General features: G+C 43.4%; 1 protein-coding gene across 1 annotated transcript; it reads left to right on the forward strand.

The window, feature by feature from the left end:
• Nucleotides 1–8912: 8912 nt before the first annotated feature.
• On the forward strand, nt 8913–15321 carry LOC131399269 (UDP-glucuronosyltransferase 1A3-like). The gene is made up of 2 exons (XM_058533440.1): nt 8913–9776; nt 15313–15321. Exons 1-2 carry the CDS (start codon nt 8913–8915, stop codon nt 15319–15321), a joined length of 873 nt encoding a protein of 290 aa, XP_058389423.1.
• Nucleotides 15322–19674: the final 4353 nt, after the last annotated feature.

Here is a 19674-nt window from a genome sequence, read left to right on the forward strand (position 1 = left end):
ATAGATGTGGGGGTTTATTTCTGGGCTTTTGATTCTATTCCATTGATCTGCATGTCTGTTTTTGTGCCAGTACCATGCTGTTTTGGTTACTATAGCTTTGTAGTATATTTTGAAATCAGGGAGTGTGATACTTCCAGCTTTGTTTTTTTTTTCTTAGGATTCCTTTAGCTGTTTGGGGCCTTTTGTTGTTCCATATAAATTTTAGGATTCTTTGTTCTATTTCTGTGAAAAATGTTGTTGGAACTTTGATAGGGATTGCGTTGAATCTAGATTGCTTTAGGAAGTATGAACATCTTAACTATGTTAATTCTTCCAATCCAAGAGCATGGAATATCTTTCCATTTCTTTGTGTCTTCTTCAATTTCTTTCAGCAATGTTTTATAGTTTTCGGTGTACAGAACTTTCACCTCTTTGGTTAAGTTTATTCCTAGGTATTTTATTCTTTTCGTTGCAATTGTAAATGGGATTATATTCTTAATTTCTCTTTCTGCTACTTCATTGTTAGTATATAGAAATGCAACTGATTTTTGTATGTTGATTTTGTATCCTGCAACTTTACTGTATTTGTTTATTACTTCTAAAAGTTTTTTGGTGGACTCTTTAGGGTTTTCTATATATAAAATCATGTCATCTGCAAATAGTGACAGTTTCACTTCTTCCTTTCCAATTTGGATCCCTTTTATTTCTTTTTCTTGCCTGATTGCTCTGGCTAGGACTTCCAGTACTATGTTAAATAGGAGTGGTGAGAGTGGGCATCCTTGTCTGGTTCCTGTTCTTAGAGGGATAGCTTTCAGTTTTTCACCATTGAGGATGATATTAGCTGTGGGTTTGTCATATATGGCCTTTATTATGTTGAGGTACTTTCCTTCTATACTCATTTTATTCAGAGTTTTTATCATAAATGGATGCTGTATCTCGTCAAATGCTTTCTCTGCATCTATTGAGATGATCATATGATTTTTATTCTTCATCTTATTAATGTGGTGTATTACGTTGATTGATTTGTGAATGTTGAACCATCCCTGCATATCTGGAATAAATCCCACCTGATCATGGTGTATAATCTTTTTAATGTATTGTTGTATGCGATTTGCTAGTATTTTGTTGAGGATTTTTGCATTGATGTTCATCAGTGATACTGGCCTGTAATTTTCTTTTTTTGTGTTTTCCTTGTCTGGTTTTGGTATCAGGGTAACATCGGCTTCGTAGCATGAGTTAGGGAGCTTCCCCTCCTCCTCAATTTTTTGGAAGAGTTTGAGAAGGATAGGTGTTAAGTCTTCTTTGAATGTTTGGTAGAATTCACCAGGGAAGCCATCAGGTCCTGGGCTTTTATTTTTGGGGATCTTTTTGATTACTGTTTTGATTTCCTTACTGGTGATTGGTCTATTCAAATTCTCTATTTCTTCTTGATCCAGTTTTGGAAGGTTGTATGATTCTAAGAATTTATCCATTTCTTCCAGATTGTCCAATTTGTTGGCATATAGCTGTTCATAGTATTCTCTTATAATCTTTTGTATTTCTGAGGTGTCTGTTGTAACTTCTCCTCTTTCATTTCTGATTCTACTTATTTGAGCTTTCTCTCTCTTTTTCTTGGTGAGTCTAGCTAAAGCTTTGTCAATTTTTTTTATCTTTTCAAAGAACTAGCTCTTGGTTTTTTCTATTTTTTTAAGTCTCTATTTCATTTATTTCTGCTCTGATTTTTATTATTTCCCTTCTTCTACTGATTTTGGGCTTTGTTTGTTCTTCTTTTTCCAGTTCCTTTAGGTGCATTGTTAGATTGTTTATTTGAGATTTTTCTTGTTTGTTAAGATAGGTCTGTAGCTATAAACTTCCCTCTTAGAACCGCTTTTGCTGTATCCCATAAATTCTGGCATGTCGTATTTTCATTTGTCTCCAGGTATTTTTTGATTTCTCCTTTGATTTCTTCATTGACCCAATCATTGTTCAGTAGCATTTTGTTTAATCTCCACGTATTTGTGGCTTTTCTGATTTTCTTCCTATAGTTGATTTCTAGTTTCATACTGTTGTGGTCAGAAAAGATGCTTGGTATTATTTCAATCTTGTTAAATTTATGTAGACTTGTTTTGTGGCCTAATATGTGATCAATCCTGGAGAATGTTCCATGTGCTTTTGAAAAGGACTTGTTTTTGAATGGAATGCTCTGTATATATCTACTATGTCCATCTGTTCTAGTGTGTCATTTAAGGCCAATGTTTCCTTATTGATCTTCTGCATGGATGATCTATCCGTTGGTGTAAGTGGAGTGTTAAAGTCCCCTACTATTATTGTGTTACTGTCTATTTCTCTTTTTATATCTGTTAATAACTGCTTTATATATTTAGATGCTCCTACATTGGGTGTGTAGATATTTACAAGTGTTATATCCTCTTGTTGGATTTTTCCCTTGATCATTATGTAATGCCCTTCTTTGTCTCTTTTTACAGTTTTTGTTTTAAAGTCTATTTTGTCTGATATGAGTATTGCTACTCCAGCTTTCTTTTCATTGCCATTTGCGTGGAGTATCTTTTTCCATCCCTTCACTTTCAGTTTGTGAGTGTCTTTAGGTCTGAAGTGTGTCTCTTGTATGCAGCATATATATGGGTCTTGTTGTTTTATCCAATCAGCCATCAGCCACCTTATGCCTTTTAATTGGAACATTTAGTCCATTGACGTTTAAAGTAGCTATTGATAAGTATGTACTTACTGCCATTTTTTAACTTTTTTTTTCTCAGTGTTTTAGTAGTCCTTCTCTGTTCCTTTCCCCTTCTATACAGAATTGATGGTCTCTTTAGTTTGACCTCTGTCTGAAAGCTCTACTCTTTAACTCCCCTCCTCCCTCATTTTATGTTTTCGATATCATATCTAACCTCTTTTTTGTGCATTTGTATCCATTACCCTCTTATCATGGAAATAGATAATTTTTCCTATTTGTGGTCTTCTCTTTTCCCCTTAAATGAGTCCCTTTAACATTTCTTATAGCACTGGTTTCTTGTTGACAAACTCCTTTAATTTTTGCTTGTCTGGGAAACTTTTTAATCTCTCCTTCCATTTTGAATGATAACCTTGCCAGGTAGAGTATTCTTGGCTGTAAGTTTTTTACTTTTAACACTTTAAATACATCATGCCCCTCTCTTCTAGCCTGTAAGGTTTCTGCTAAGAAGTCAGCTGATAGCCTTATGGGATTTCCTTTGTATGTAACTTGTGTTTATCTTGTGGCTTTTAGGATTCTCTCTTTATCTTTAATTCTGGACATTTTGATTATGATGTGTCTTGGTGTGGGCCTCTTTGGGTTTATCTTGTTTGATACTCTGTGTGCTTCCTGTACCTGGATGTCTGTTTCCTTCCTTAGGTTAGGGAAGTTTTCATATATTATTTCTTGAAATGGATTCTCTGCCCCTTTGTCTCACTCTTCTCCTTCCAGGACACCTATAACACAGATGTTAGTGCACTTGATATTGTCCCAGAGGTCCCTTAGACTGTCCTCACTCTTTTTAATTCTTTTTTCTTTTACCAGTTGAGCTTGGGTAACTTCTTCTAGTCTTTCTTCCAGCTTGAAGATCCATTCTTCTGTATCCTCTACTCTGCTTTTGAGTCCCTCTAGTGAATTTTTCATTTCCAGTATTGTATTCTTCATTTCTGATTGGTTCTTTTTTATATATTCCATTTCCTTGTTGACATTCTCACTGAGTTCATCTATTCTTCTGCCCAGATCAGTGAGCATCCTTAACATTCTTTGTTTGAACTCTCTGTCTGGTAGGTTGCTAATTTCTGTTTCACTTAATTCCTTTTCTGGAGTTTTGTCCTGTTCCCTTACTTGGAATGTATTCCTTTGCCTCCTCATTTTGCCCCTTTGCCTGTGCTTGTGTCTATGTATTAGGTAGCTCAGCTATGTCTCCTGCTCTTGGATAGATGACCTTATATAAGTGATGCCTTAGGAGGCCTGCAGTGTGCTTCCCTCAGTTCTCAATGTTCCAGGGGTGACCCTTATGTGGGCTACGTGTGTCCTTCTGTTGTGGCATGTTTGCTTTCCCTGTAGGTGCCCAGGGAGGCTGAGTTATGCTCCTGGCCAGCTGTTGTAATGCTCAACTGTTCTAGTTGTTGTGGGCCCTTCAGTCTCTTTATCAGGTGTGGGCAGCCCCAGCACAGTTGGCTGCAAGTTCTAACACCACATTTGTGTTTCAGTATTTATTTTAAGTGAGTAGGCCCCCAGTGTGGCAGGTTGTTAGGCTCAGGGGCTTACAAATGCTATAAGCCTCGAGCCTTTAGGTCTCTTGTCAGCTCTCTGAGGATTGCAGCTGGGTAGGGCTGGCCTCAGGCATGGGAGTGCCCAATTGTTTCAGGCTTTGGAAGGTGCGGCAAACCCCTATGTGGGTCTTTAAGCACAGTCTTCTGCAGCTGACAAGCCCTGCCACCCACAGGTCCACACATGCAGTCAACACAGTCCTGCCTCGTGTGTGCGCCCTGACCTCCTTTAGTGGACCCAGTCTCTCCACAGTGGGAGCCCCACACACTCCACCACTGCCCCACACTCTCCACCCACTCCTTGTGCACGCCCTGCCCCACTGAAGTGGGCTCAGTTGCCAGGCTGCAGAGAATCCAGTCACCAATCTATGCAGGCCCACAAATTGCCTGAGGGCTTGTTGTTGGGTGGGGCCAGTCTCTAGGGTGGGCTGCCTACCCTGGCTGAGCTGGATTAAATCGGGACTCTAGTGGGTGGGGCAGACCCTGGGCTAGCAGGCCCCAGGGAGAACTCCAATGGTATCTGTGTCAGCACGCCCACACCAGGCCACTACAATGGCCGCCGCCAATGTCCCAGTCCCTGGAGAGGTCTCACCTCTCACTGCAATGCACTCAGAACCTATGAGGTGTCTCTTTTCACCAAAGCACTGTGCACCTTTCTTTCTGGTGATTTTAGGTTGCTTTCTGAAATGGGTGAGTTTGTGTGTGGGCCCTTTAAGAGCTGGTTTTAATTTCTTTGTGATCCAGCTTTTCTGGGGGTACTCCCCAATGTTTTAGTGGTAGGTAAAGTCAGATATTATGCCACTTGTCTTGATTGTGCTGGGTCCACAAAATGCCCACAGCGGGGCCACTCCCCAGCTCATGGCCCCGCTCCTCCAGGGAGGCTGCATACCTTTGGTCTGCTCCCTGGCAGGCATGAGGCGCTGCAGTTTGTGAAGGTGGCATTTTTCCTCTCCACAAGGGAGTTCCTGCCTCTTCCACCTCAATTAGGATTGTCCTTTGTTGCAGGAGTTCCTTTTATCCAGTTTTCAGTTCTGTTTCTGGGGTAATTTTTCCACAAGTAGTTGTAAATTGGCTGCGTCCGTGGGAGGAGGTGAGTTCAGAGTCTGCCTACGCCGCCATCTTGACTTCTCTCAAAGCATTTAAGAATGATTCTTAGGGACTTGATGTGGCAAGCCCCTCCCCCTCTCTTTTTTTAGAGTTGGTCCAATTTTATTGAATCTGTTACAGAAGACACAATTCAAATACAAACCACTGTCTGTGGTTTTAAGGCCTATGGAAATCTGAGTTACATTTTACTACAAAAGAATATAAAATAGATTGTTTCAAACTACAGTGTAAAAAGAAATTCTAAAAACGAATAGTATATTCTCATAAACTGAATGTTTGCGAATGGTTTTTTTTCCTGAGCACGTACAACTAGTTGTAGCTCTTTTAAACTGTGGCTTACCCTCATGCAAAAAGCCGTGAAAATGGGGGTTGGGAAAGGCAGTGTCGTGCATGCATTCTTTTGGCAGCACTCGTCCACATAAGAGTGAGTCTTGGGCTTGGAACTCTTCCTTGGAACGAGCCCACACAGCCTGAGCCCGGCTTATCACCTTGTGTGGGAATACCGTGCCCTGTTTCAGGCTCAAAGAATGCTCTTTTGTCTTTGCTTGAAGTGTGGGCATCCTATGGCACCTGGCCAACCCTACTGTTATATCTGTCCTCCTCTGGTAGGGGATGAGGTCTTTCTACTGTGGTATAGGAGGGGTGCGTGTAGGCAAATTGCACTAATTTGGCTGGCCATCGGGAGAGACCTGCTGGCCACTGGGGACCGATGCCCACTATTGGAGCAGATCTTGCTCTGTCTCTGCTCCACGTAAGGAAGGCGTTGTTCCATCCAGTGCTTGACTGCATTGTGTTTTTCTTGGTGACTCTGATCCCAAGATGCCATGGGCAGAGGTGTTTGGAATTCTGTTCCTGGTGGCTGGCATAGTGATGAGCTTTGCTGTCCTCCAAGTAGTTAGAGTCCTCCCCTGGGATTGGTAACAGGTGACAGTTTGGTGCAGTGAGCAGGGTCACCCAGGAAACACCCCGTGGCTTGGTGGAAACGCAAGGGGTGCCAGCTCCCTGGGGGTGATGGGCTGACTGAGGTGCTGGCCACTTTCTGGTCTTGGGGACAATTGGGACATAGACAATCTCCCTGTTAAGAGGGAGGAGCTGGTGCAATGAGCGAGGGCCGATGTACAAGAGGCGCGTTCTAAGAGAGCAGGGAAACTCTCTCTACCCAGCCGCGGCTACCCTCGCGGTGCCATGTCATCTGCTGTCCCCTTCTTCCACTTCAGTTTCCGCTGGCTTTTCCTTGCTCTCTAGTGCCTTCAGACTGCCTTTTTTTCCGCACATTTTTGCAAGACTTTATAATCGTTATCCGTGAAAGCATTGGTCTGATAGGAGCTACTTCTCCATTACCAGAAGCCCGAAATGCTTCTGGGTGAATTTCATAATATTTTTTGATCATATTCAAAATCCCAGTGAGATTGTGCTTGAGCTTGCATTAAATCTATATCTTAATTTGGGACAAAATCAAGAGCGTTACAACGTTAAATCTTCCCATCCAGGACATTGTATAGCTCTTCATTTATTCTGGTCTTGATATATATGTTTAATGAGAGCCGAGAAAACACTACCTCCATCACCAATCCCTTTGGTACACTGCGTCTTCTTACTTGAGTATTATATCTTTAGAAGCTAGAATGTGGCCTTGTATACTCTCCGACAGGCGTGCACTGTGGTTACAGTGCTGCAAGTAACAGGGGCTACTGAGTTCTTAGCAGAATGAAGGGATCCAACTCCAGTAACTTGCTGCTTCTGCCGCTAGATGTGGTGGTGGCTACAAACCTAAAGGACAGCTTCTCTTGCTAATGACAATAATACGCAGCTGCAGCAGCAACAACAAACTTCAAGTTTCACCTTCCCAGCCACCCTGCTCCATTTGCTCTCCTGCTTTTATGTACTTAGTTTGAGACATGAGCATCCTCGATCCTACACCCTCAAGTAATTTTGCATGGCTGTTTGTAGATGTGACTGAGGAACAGAAATGATAGGATTTAACCTGTGAGTAGAGCACAGAAACGGAGCCTTGGGGAAGACATAGAGTTATGTGGCTGAGACAGAAAGAGGATCCAGAAAAAGAGAGCAGAGAAGCTGCTGTTGGAGAGGAAGGAAGAGAAGCAGGACCCTGGACTCACAGCCTACAAGGAGTGGTTGAACCAAATGCTCCTTGCACAGTGGCAGCTGGTGTTAAACAGGAAGTGTCTTGGCAGGCATGCATTTTCCCAGTGGTGGAATCCATTATCAACGTGGATCTCTAATGGGGCTAACTTCCTCGCAAAGGAAAGCCTCAGCCTTGCCCATCATGGCAGCCTGGGTCAGGATGTCACTGTGGCAGAAGCCACGGATGCAGAAGTGTACACTCAGTGAGAGAGAAAGCTGGACAGCCCAAGGTGCCCACCCAAATCGTCCCCACAGCAAACAGGACAAGGAGATGTCAGCATCTTGCTGAGCACCTATGGGAGTCACTTTCTGGAGCAGAGTTGGCCCCATGGGCATGCGACCCGTGTGGTCCCAGAGGGTCCCACTCTCAGAAGGAACCCCCAAATTATGTAGCCTGTCGTGTTCTGGAGGAATCCATCCTTATGAGGACTTAGGACTGTAAATGACCTTGGAGAAAAGCCTGAACGTAAACTGCAGGATGGAATAAAGGCCTGGATGACTGTACACCCCAGTCCGTAAACAGAGTAGCAGAGGACTGGTGCCTTCAGCATTCAAGAGAAGAGGAATTCAAACAGAGTCTGATCCAAGACCAGGTCTTGGATCCTGTCTTGTGGTGGGCAGGCCCTGGGGGAGGGGTGCTCTCTGAGCGCACTATGTCATTGCTAAGGGTTGTCTTGCCCATTTGTGTTTTAGATAACAGCAATTCTTATTCCATGACTAGATATAGAATTCTCAACACACTCTTGTGTTGTCTTCATCAAGTCACAAGTTCAGGATCCCTTCAGATATTTCCATATTTGACAGCTGCTTCAAGTAGGCTCTTCCCTAAACATTGCAAGAGATGTCTTGTGTGGAAAATGAACAAAACCAGAGAGCCTGCATCCCCCTCCCATTTAGAGAAAGCTATCTTAGCAATGTTATATATTTTTCTGGATGTGCTCCATGTTACCCATGAATGGGAGGAAGGAGTTTTAAGAGTTATCAAACAAGGTCACATCCAGCAGAGAGGTTTCAGTTGGGGACTAAGACATTGGTGACTCCTCAGAGCTCAGTCACAGCGCTTTAGAACATGAGAAGCAGGAGGTGAACAAATGAAATGGGCATCCACAGCCTTGTTTTGGGAATTGGGTGAAAAACAAGAGAGTGAACTAGAAGGCTCCCCGGAGAGAGCAGCAGGGTCAGATGGGTTTGTCCAAGATAAGGGGGGCTGGTATCTCCCTGAGTGGAAGCAGAAGGGTGGTGCCAGTGGTGAAACATAGGAATAAATTTATTCTGTAATAATTAACTTAAGGTTGGCGGCTCCCTTCCAATTACAGGCCATTCTGCTAAGTGGTTTGATGATAAGATAAAGAGAAAGAGAACAAATGTGGGAGGCACAGCCTGATCTAGAGAGTGGGCTGCTTTTGGCTTCGACCGAGATGGCTGTGGGACTCCAGGTTCCCCTGCTGGCGCTCGCTGGGCTGTTGCTCTTTCTGAGTGTTGGGCCCCAGGCCGAGGGCGGGAAGGTGCTGGTGGTCCCCATGGAAGGCAGCCACTGGCTTAGCATGCGGGAGGCCGTGCGGGAGCTCCATGCCAGAGGCCACCAAGCAGTGGTCGTTTCTCCAGAGGTGAATCTGCATATCAAGGAAGAGGACTTTTTCACCTTGAAGACCTATGACACTCCTTATACCCATGACGAAATTAATCACATCTTGCTGGCCCTTAGTCGCACGGTTTTTGAAAAAGCGCATTTTCTAAAGACATTTTGGAGAAGTAGGACAACTCTGAAAAATGCGTCTTTGTTCTTTCAAAAGTCTTGTGAGGTGCTGTTGTATGACAAGGACCTGATCAGGCACCTGAATGCCAGTTCCTTTGACGTGGTTTTAACTGACCCCGTTTACCCCTGCGGGGCAGTGCTGGCTGAGTACCTGAAGATTCCTGCTGTGTTCTTTTTGCGTGCCTTTCCGTGTGACTTAGATTCTGAGAGCACACAGTGCCCAGACCCTTCCTCATATGTTCCTAGGATTTTAACATCAAATTCAGACCACATGACATTCCTGCAAAGAGTCAAGAATATGCTCTACCCTCTGGCCATGGAGTACGTTTGCCACATTTCTCTGACTCCTTATGCAAGCCTGGCCTCTAAACTTCTTCAGAGAGACGTGTCACTGGTGGATATTTTCAGCTCTGCATCCGTGTGGCTGTACAGAGGTGACTTTGTGTTGGACTACCCCAGGCCGATCATGCCCAACATGGTCTTCATTGGGGGCATAAACTGTGCCAACAGGAAGCCATTATCTCAGGTCAGTATTGGTGCTTTAATCCAATCGATGTTGCAGGGGGAACACATAATTTTTTTGTAACTTACTTCCAGGTGCTTACTTGTCTACCAATTTTTCCAGAGATTTCTACCTCTCATTCTCCTTCTAACATTCTTCGATGAGACAAATTGTTAAAGTGCCTCCAGTAGTGTAGGAAAGGTGTGCAATGGTCATTGTGAGGACTGAGAGGCAGAGGTGAGGGTCTGTAATAGGATTGACAAGCACAGGTGTGATTCAACCAAGATTGTACTTTTATAAAGGCACTGTCTTCATGGTTGTGCAATTAATTGGTATTTAGGTTGTCTCCTTTCCTTTTTAACATTAAAAATGTGTTTTCAAGTTCTCAAGATCTGGGTCCTCTCCATAGTCTTGTCTTCCCAATGTCTCACAAACATGAGGTCTAAGGCATACCAATACCCAGCCCAGCTATCTTGGCAGGAGGCCTCCCCTCCCTGGATAGACCACATGCCATTCTCTCTGGGCGTACTTCCTCCACGACAGTGACCGTGTCTCAGCATCTTTGTATACTTAGCCTGGCCTGTAGGAGACAGTGAATACATTCCTTTTGAGCTGTTTTGAACACCAGACCACATAATGTTCCCAGACCACCCGATTGTCCTGTCCTTTGCTTAAGTTGATTCCTCTCTAGAATGTCACCTTCCCCAAACAAGCTGTTCATTTGTGTGTCCCTAACAATTTATTCACGTCTTTAGTAGACCACATCTTCTTGCACTTAAATGTTGGTATGTGTTTATTTTCCCTAAAGGCAAGGAACAGATCTTGTGTTCCTTTTTATCCTCCAGACCTAGCATGATGCCTGTCAGGTATTTGTGGGGTTAAATGAGCACAAAAGCGCTTGTGAGAAATACCATACGTTTTCTAATCTTTAAAAACTAGAAAATAGAACACACAGAAAAGTAATCAAACATATACGCACAGTTTAATACATAAATATAAAGTGAGTATCATGTAACCTTCACTCCAGTCAAGAAATAGACGTCGTCAGTGCCCAGACCCCATCCAGGGTGCCTGCTCTCCATCAGACCCTTTCTATCCCTGTTCTGACTTCTGTGACACTTATTTCCTTGCTTTTCTTTATGTTTTGCCATCTAACTGTGCCTGTCTAAATAATATAGCTGCATTTTACTTGTTTTGGTATTTTGTATGATTAGAATCAGACTGTATTTATTTGGTTGTCTTGCTTCTTTTGCTCAACTTTATGTTTGAGAAATTCATGTTGTTGTGTGTTCTTGTAAGTTGTAGTTTATGCATTTTCAGTACTGAATAGTATTCTATTGTATGAATATCTCATAATTTTATTTATCCATTCTATTGTCGATGGACATGGGTCGTATCCAGCTTTTGACAATTGAGAATGATGCTGTAATGAACATTCTGTTACACTGCATGAGTTTGTTTAGAGTATATATCTAGTAGTGGAGCTTCTGTGTTACAGTATGTGTGTGTGTATATATATATAATTTAAACAGATAATGACAAACATTTTCCAAAGTGACCCTTCCAATTTAAATCCCCACCAGCTGTGTAAGAGAGTTCCTATTGCCTTGCATCCTTGCCTTCACTTAGTATTGTCAGATTCAAAATTCTTGCTAATCTGGTGATTGTGCAATGATATCTCATAATTTTGCTTTGTATTTCTCTGATTACTAATATATTGGTTATCTATACAACTAACGAGGTTGAAGTTCTTTCCCTATGGTCATTGGTCATTTGAATTTCCTTTTTTCTTTTCAAGTCTCTTGCCCATTTTTTAGTGGGTTGTTGGTCTCTTTGAGGAGTTATTTATGTAATCTAGATACTAGTTCTTTGGCCGCTAATAGGTGTTGCAAGTATGTTCTCCCACTCTACTCTATGTCTTGCTTTTTACTTTTATTCAAACAAATTACAATAAACATTTTTGACCATGCCTCATTGTGCCCCTGTGTGGGAGTTTCCATAGGGTGGATGCCAGGAAGTAGACTTGCTGGTCATGCATATTTTAAATGTCAGTTAGTATTAACAATTTCTTCTGCCTCCAGCAATGTATAAGTGTACGCTTTTCTTCATATTCTCACCCACATTTATTTTCAGACTTTTTAGGTTTTTGCCAATCTGGTAGGTGAAAAATATCTCCTGGTTATTTATTTATTTATTTTTGGTGAGGAAGATTGGCCCTGAGCTAACGTCTGTGCCCGTCTTCCTCTACTTTGTATGTGGAACACTGCCACAGCATGGCTTGATGAGCGGTGCATAGGTCCGCACCTGGGATCTGAACCCCCAAACCCTGGGCTGCCAAAGTGGAGCACGTGAACTTAACTGCTACGCCACTGGGCCGGCCCCATCTCATGGTTGTTTTAATTTGAGCTTCCTCCTTAATTGTTCCCTTAAACAGCTCTCTGTGTTTTTTTTTTTTCTAATTTTTTATTTATTTATTTTTCCCCCAAAACCCCAGTAGATAGTTGTATGTCATAGTTGCACATCCTTCTAGTTGCTGTATGTGGGACACGGCCTCAGCATGGCCAGAGAAGTGGTGCGTCAGTGCGCGCCCGGGATCTGAACCCAGGCGGCCAGCAGCGGAGCGCACGCACTAAACCGCTAAGCCACGGGGCTGTCCAGTCTCTGTGTTTTTTTTTATTAAGTTGTTTGACCAGTGAACAACAGAGCTGGGTATGACTTCTCTCATTTCATAGAATTTATGCAACCTGTGGTCACATTAGCTGTTGGGGGAACTCCACCATATTTTTGACTCAATGAATTTTTTGGAAGACTTTCTGTTACTTGCAACTTTATTGGCTCAAATACTGGGAAAATCTCAGGGTCTATCCAGTTAGGTGTGGCTTGCTACAGAGATTAAACCGTGTCACCAGGGCTAATTTTTCATCTCTATTTCTTGTATCTGTTTCCTTGGTGATCATGTCCTTCTCAGGCACATGATAACCAAGCAGCAGGGGCGCCAGGCTGAGTCCTTTTCCCAGGATTCCTAGTAAAAGTTCTTCTCTCTCATTGGCTCTCATTAAGTCACATGCCCATCTCTGCACTAATCACTGTGGGCAAGATGTGCTGATTAGCTGAGGCCTGGGTCACATGTTCTATCCCTGAGCTGGGAGTGGAGCCTCGCCTGGTGTACATATGAGGGTCCAGGAGTGGTTGCTGGGATGCGTCATTTCCTAATGACTTTCCACACTGGATACAATTAAAGATGCTTTCTATTTAGATGTCAGATTTTTTGTTAGTAGTTTATCTTATAAATCTAGTGTTGTATGGATACCTCTGTGTCCTAATCTGACGTTTTTTAAAGAAATTGTGGATAAGCACTAAATTAGAATGTCCCCAGGAAAGGATGATCTGTCAGCATTTAAAGCAATCATTTTGGGGCTTATAAGCATTTTGCATTTGAAGTCTCTGCCTTTTGTCCTCTTTTAGGTTATTTTTCCCGTTGTGATATATATGGATACTTTTGACTTTAAACTTGAAATTCAAAAATTTGACCAGGATGTAAAAAGGATATTATTAAAAATGGGTCTTTTCCTGTTAGTGTTTCTTGGAATGTGTAGGCCTTTCTATGGTGGTTTTGGCTTAGGAAAGTTTTATTCTTTTGTAATTGTATTATATCTTTTCAATTTATGCTCTTTTAAATAAAAATTGATGTTATTGAGGTATTATTAGCATGCAATAAAATGCACCATTTTAATTGTGCATTTCTGAGTGATAATAATTGATTTACCCATGTTACTACCACCACATTCCAGATGTGGGGCACTTCTGTCACCCCAGTAAGATGCCTGTGTTCTATCCCAGTCAACCAGCACGTCCTCTTGGCCTTAGGCAACCACTGGTCTGGTGACTGTCACTGAAGATTAGAGTCATCTTTGCTAGAGTTTCATCTGAGTGGAATTGTACATATATACTGTTTTGGGTCTAGCTTCTTTTGCTCAGAATGATGTTTTTTTCGGATTCATGCATGTTGTTGTTGCATGTATCAACAGTTCATTCTTTTTTATTTCTGAGTAGTATCTATTGTACGGCTACACCACCATTTGTTTATCCACTTACTTATTGATGGACATTTGGGTTGTTTCCAGTTTTTGACTGTTATGAATAAAGCTGCTATGAATATTTGAGTGCATGTATTTGTGTGGATATGTGGATTCATTTTTCTTGGGTAAGTACTGAGAAGTGGGATTGCTGAGTCGTATGGTAGCTGTCTGTATGGCTCTATAAGAAATGGCCTGTTTTCCAAAGCAGTTGTACTATTCTACCTTCCTACCAGCAAGGTATTAGAGTTCTAGTTGGTCCAGATTCTTGCTAACACCTGCTATTGTCAGTCTTTTACATTTCAGCCATTTTAGTGGATGCGTAGTAGAATTTCACTGTGATTTTAATTTACATTTTTTTATGACTGATGATGCTGAACCTCTTTTCATGTGCCTATTGATCATACGACTATCTTCTTTTAGAAACCGTTCCTTCAAATCCTCTGCTCATTTTTATTGGGTTATTTGTCTTCTTATTTTTGAGTTGTAAGAGTCCTTTATATATTCTGGATACAAGTCCTTCATCAAATACATGTTTTGCTGATGTTTTCTCCTGGTGTGTGGCTTACGTTTTCATATTTTGTAAGCAATATCTTTCAAAGAGCCAAGTTTTAAATTTTGATGAAGTCTGATTAATCAATTTTTAACTGATTTAATTAATTAATTCTTAGGCACTTTTTGTGACCTAAGAAATCTTTGCCTACTTGGAGGTGTGGCGATTTGCTCCTATGTTTTCTTCAAATGTTTAATAGTTTTAGTTTTTATGTTTAGGTCTATGAGATTGGCAGTGGGGAACACTATCTCTCAGGAGTCAGCCTCCAGAGATGCCTTTTTCTATTTCTGGTCTTTTTCGGAGTGATCTCACCCACACCCATGGAGTGAACCACCACCACATGGTGATGGCTCCAAGTCCATCTGTGCAACCCAGACTCCTCCTCTGCTCCAGACCCAGAAAGCTGATCGCCCTGGGCATCTCCTCCTGGTGTCTCACAGGCACAGGAACATATGCCCCCCCAACCCCCCACAGTTCTGCCCCACCCCAGGGCCCCCATGTCTGTGAAGGCGCCATCCTCCCAGGTGCCTCAAGTTCAAGCCTTGCAAATAGAAATCAGAGACACCGATGTCTAAATAAAATGCCACTGCATTAATTTAGAACGGGGGCAAGCCCTTTAATGCAATGAGCGCATGTTCCTGCCCTCATCCCATACTCATCAGAAGGCGGCTTATAGGCGTAGATATTTTAATGGGTTTAGGGGAATAGTTCAAGGGCTGAAATGTTTCACCCATAGCTGAGAACCCCTTTCTAGTGCCCTATCTACGCATGACTCCCAAATCCAGATGGTCCTCCCCCGGTGGTGTGGGATGCCCTCTGCAGACGTGTCCCTGTCTTCTCTGGACCCATCCTTTGTGTGCTGCCCTCTTGCTTTGAGCACCTCCTTGTGGATGCTTCCATAAACTGCCTCTTGCATCTGTCCTGTCCCCAGGGCTGCTGAAGCTTTGATTTAGGCCTTCGCTGCACACAAATGGCCTCTGAATAGGACTCTCTGGATCCAGGCTGACCCCTCTAAATCATTGCCTACTTCTTTGCAAGAGGGATATTTCAGGAACACAAAGCTGGCCATGCCACACCAACTTCAGTGGGTGCCCAGTCTTCAGGATGAAGCTCAGGCCCCCAACTTGGCCCACAAGGCCCCTGGTGAACTGGTCCCTAGATGTAGGTTAAATTGTGACTTCCTCAAAAAAGATATGTTAACATTCTAACCCCCAGCACCTCAGAATGTGACCTCATTTGTAAACATGGTCTTTACAGAGATTATTAAGTTAAAATGAGGTCATTAGGTTGAATCCTAATTCAACAAGAGAGTTGTCTTTGTAAAAAGGGGAAATTTGGCCACAGAGACAGACATGTACAGAAGAAAGATGATGTGAAGACACACAGGTAGAAGATGGACAAGTGACTGGAGTGATGCATCTACAAGCCAAGAAAGACCGAGGATTGCTGACAAACACCAGAAGCTGGAGGAGGCAAGGAAATATTCTCCCCTAAAGCCTTCAGTGGGAGTGTGGCCCTGCTGACAACTTTTTTAGACTCTGCCCCTCAGAACCATGAGACCAGAAATTTCTGTTGTTCTAAGTCACCCAGTCTCGGTGCTTCGTTATTACAGCCCTCAGAAGCAAATCACCTCCCTTCACTTTCAGCCTCCCGCTTTCAGCTTTTATACACTCCATGAATTTCCCAAGTCATTTAGTCCCCTTATGGTTGGGAAGGCTTCCTGTCATTTCCATGCCTATGTGCAGTGCTAGGTGTGGGACATCAAAGCATTTGAGTATGAGCTTTAGGGACTTGATGTGGCAAGCCCCTCCCCTCGCATCTTTTAGAGTTGGTCCAACTTTATTGAATCTGTTACAGAAGACACAATTCAAATACAAACCACTGTCTGTGTTTTTAAGGCCTGTAGAAATATGAGCTATGTTTTACTACAAAAAAATATAAACTACATTAATTCAAAGTGTAAAAAGAAATTTTAAAAATGAATAGTATATTCTCATTAAATTAAGTGTTTGCAAATGGTTTTTTCCTGAGCACTTAGAACTAGTGATAGCTCTTTTAAACTGTGGCTTGCTCTCATGCAAAAAGCAAAGAAAATGGGGATTGGAAAGGCAGTGTCATGCATGCATTCTTTTGGCCCCCACATGGCCACAGAAGAATGAGCCTTGGGCTTGGAACTCTTCCTTGGAACGAGCCCTCACAGCCTAAGCCTGGCTTATCACCTTGTGTGGGAATACCGTGCCCTGTTTCAGGCTCAAAGAATACTCTTTTGTCTTTACTTGAAGCGTGGGCATCCTATGGCACCTGGCCAACCCTACTGTTATATCTGTCCTCCTTGGGTAGGGGACAAGGTCTTTCTGCTATGGTACAGAAGGGGTGCGTGTAGGCAAATTGTCCTAATTTGGCTGGCCATCAGGAGAGACCTGCTAGCCATGGGAGACCGATGCTCACTATTGGAGCAGATCTTGCTCTGTCTCTGCTCCACGTAAGGAAGGCGTTGTTCCATCCAGTGCTTGACTGCATTGTGTTTTTCTTGGTGACTCTGATCCCAAGATGCCGTGGGCAGAGGTGTTTGGAATTCTGTTCCTGGTGGCTGGCATAGTGATGAGCTTTGCTGTCCTCCAAGTAGTTAGAGTCCTCCCCTGGGATTGGTAACCAGTGACAGTTTGGTGCAGTGAGCAGGGCCACCCAGGAAACACACCGTAGCTTGGTGGAAACGCAAGGGGTGCCGGGTCCCTGGGGGGTGACGGGCTGACTGAGGGTCTGGCCACTTTCTGGTCTTGGGTCAAATGGGATGTAGACAATCTCCCTCTTAAGAGGGAGGAGCTGGTGCAATGGGCGAGGGCCGAAGTACAAGAGGCGGGTATTAAGAGAGCAGGGAAACTCTCTCTACCCGGCCCTTGACCACCCTCGCGCTCCCATGTCATCTGCTGTCCCCTTCCTCCCCTTCAGTTTCCGCTGGCTTTTCCTTGCTCTCTAGTGCCTTCAGACTGCCTTTTTTTCCGCACATTATTGCAAGACTTTATAATCGTTATCCGTGAAAGCATTGGTCGATAGGAGCTACTTCTCCATTGCCAGAAGCCCGAAATGCTTCTGGGTAAATTTCATAATATTTTTTGATCATATTCAAAATCCCAGTGAGATTGTGCTTGAGCTTGCATTAAATCTATATCTTAATTTGGGACAAAATCAAGAGCGTTACAACGTTAAATCTTCCCATCCAGGACATTGTATAGCTCTTCATTTATTCTGGTCTTGATATATATGTTTAATGAGAGCCGAGAAAACATTACCTCCATCACCAATCCCTTAGGTACACTGCGTCTTCTTACTTGAGTATTATATCTTTAGAAGCTAGAATGTGGCCTTGTATACTCTCCGACAGGCGTGCACTGTGGTTACAGTGCTGCAAGTAACAGGGGCTACTGAATTCTTAGCAGAATGAAGGGATCCAACTCCAGTAACTTGCTGCTTCTGCCGCTAGATGTGGTGGTGGCTACAAACCTAAAGGACAGCTTCTCTTGCTAATGACAATAATACGCAGCTGCAGCAGCAACAACAAACTTCAAGTTTCACCTTCCCAGCCACCCTGCTCCATTTGCTCTCCTGCTTTTATGTACTTAGTTTGAGACATGAGCATCCTCGATCCTACACCCTCAAGTAATTTTGCATGGCTGTTTGTAGATGTGACTGAGGAACAGAAATGATAGGATTTAACCTGTGAGTAGAGCACAGAAACGGAGCCTTGGGGAAGACATAGAGTTATGTGGCTGAGACAGAAAGAGGATCCAGAAAAAGAGAGCAGAGAAGCTGCTGTTGGAGAGGAAGGAAGAGAAGCAGGACCCTGGACTCACAGCCTACAAGGAGTGGTTGAACCAAATGCTCCTTGCACAGTGGCAGCTGGTGTTAAACAGGAAGTGTCTTGGCAGGCATGCATTTTCCCAGTGGTGGAATCCGTTATCAACGTGGATCTCTAATGGGGCTAACTTCCTCGCAAAGGAAAGCCTCAGCCTTGCCCATCATGGCAGCCTGGGTCAGGATGTCACTGTGGCAGAAGCCACGGATGCAGAAGTGTACACTCAGTGAGAGAGAAAGCTGGACAGCCCAAGGTGCCCACCCAAATCGTCCCCACAGCAAACAGGACAAGGAGATGTCAGCATCTTGCTGAGCACCTATGGGAGTCACTTTCTGGAGCAGAGTTGGCCCCATGGGCATGCGACCCGTGTGGTCCCAGAGGGTCCCACTCTCAGAAGGAACCCCCAAATTATGTAGCCTGTCGTGTTCTGGAGGAATCCATCCTTATGAGGACTTAGGACTGTAAATGACCTTGGAGAAAAGCCTGAACGTAAACTGCAGGATGGAATAAAGGCCTGGATGACTGTACACCCCAGTCCGTAAACAGAGTAGCAGAGGACTGGTGCCTTCAGCATTCAAGAGAAGAGGAATTCAAACAGAGTCTGATCCAAGACCAGGTCTTGGATCCTGTCTTGTGGTGGGCAGGCCCTGGGGGAGGGGTGCTCTCTGAGCGCACTATGTCATTGCTAAGGGTTGTCTTGCCCATTTGTGTTTTAGATAACAGCAATTCTTATTCCATGACTAGATATAGAATTCTCAACACACTCTTGTGTTGTCTTCATCAAGTCACAAGTTCAGGATCCCTTCAGATATTTCCATATTTGACAGCTGCTTCAAGTAGGCTCTTCCCTAAACATTGCAAGAGATGTCTTGTGTGGAAAATGAACAAAACCAGAGAGCCTGCATCCCCCTCCCATTTAGAGAAAGCTATCTTAGCAATGTTATATTTTTTCTGGATGTGCTCCATGTTACCCATGAATGGGAGGAAGGAGTTTTAAGAGTTATCAAACAAGGTCACATCCAGCAGAGAGGTTTCAGTTGGGGACTAAGGCATTGGTGACTCCTCAGAGCTCAGTCACAGCGCTTTAGAACATGAGAAGCAGGAGGCGAACAAATGAAATGGGCATCCACAGCCTTGTTTTGGGAATTGGGTGAAAAACAAGAGAGTGAACTAGAAGGCTCCCCGGAGAGAGCAGCAGGGTCAGATGGGTTTGTCCAAGATAAGGGGGGCTGGTATCTCCCTGAGTGGAAGCAGAAGGGTGGTGCCAGTGGTGAAACATAGGAATAGATTTATTCTGTAATAATTAACTTAAGGATGGCGGCTCCCTTCCAATTACAGGCCATTCTGCTAAGTGGTTTGATGATAAGATAAAGAGAAAGAGAACAAATGTGGGAGGCACAGCCTGATCTAGAGAGTGGGCTGCTTTTGGCTTCGACCGAG

Source organism: Diceros bicornis, chromosome 37, assembly GCF_020826845.1.
Source record: "Diceros bicornis minor isolate mBicDic1 chromosome 37, mDicBic1.mat.cur, whole genome shotgun sequence".
Lineage (NCBI taxonomy): Eukaryota > Metazoa > Chordata > Mammalia > Perissodactyla > Rhinocerotidae > Diceros > Diceros bicornis.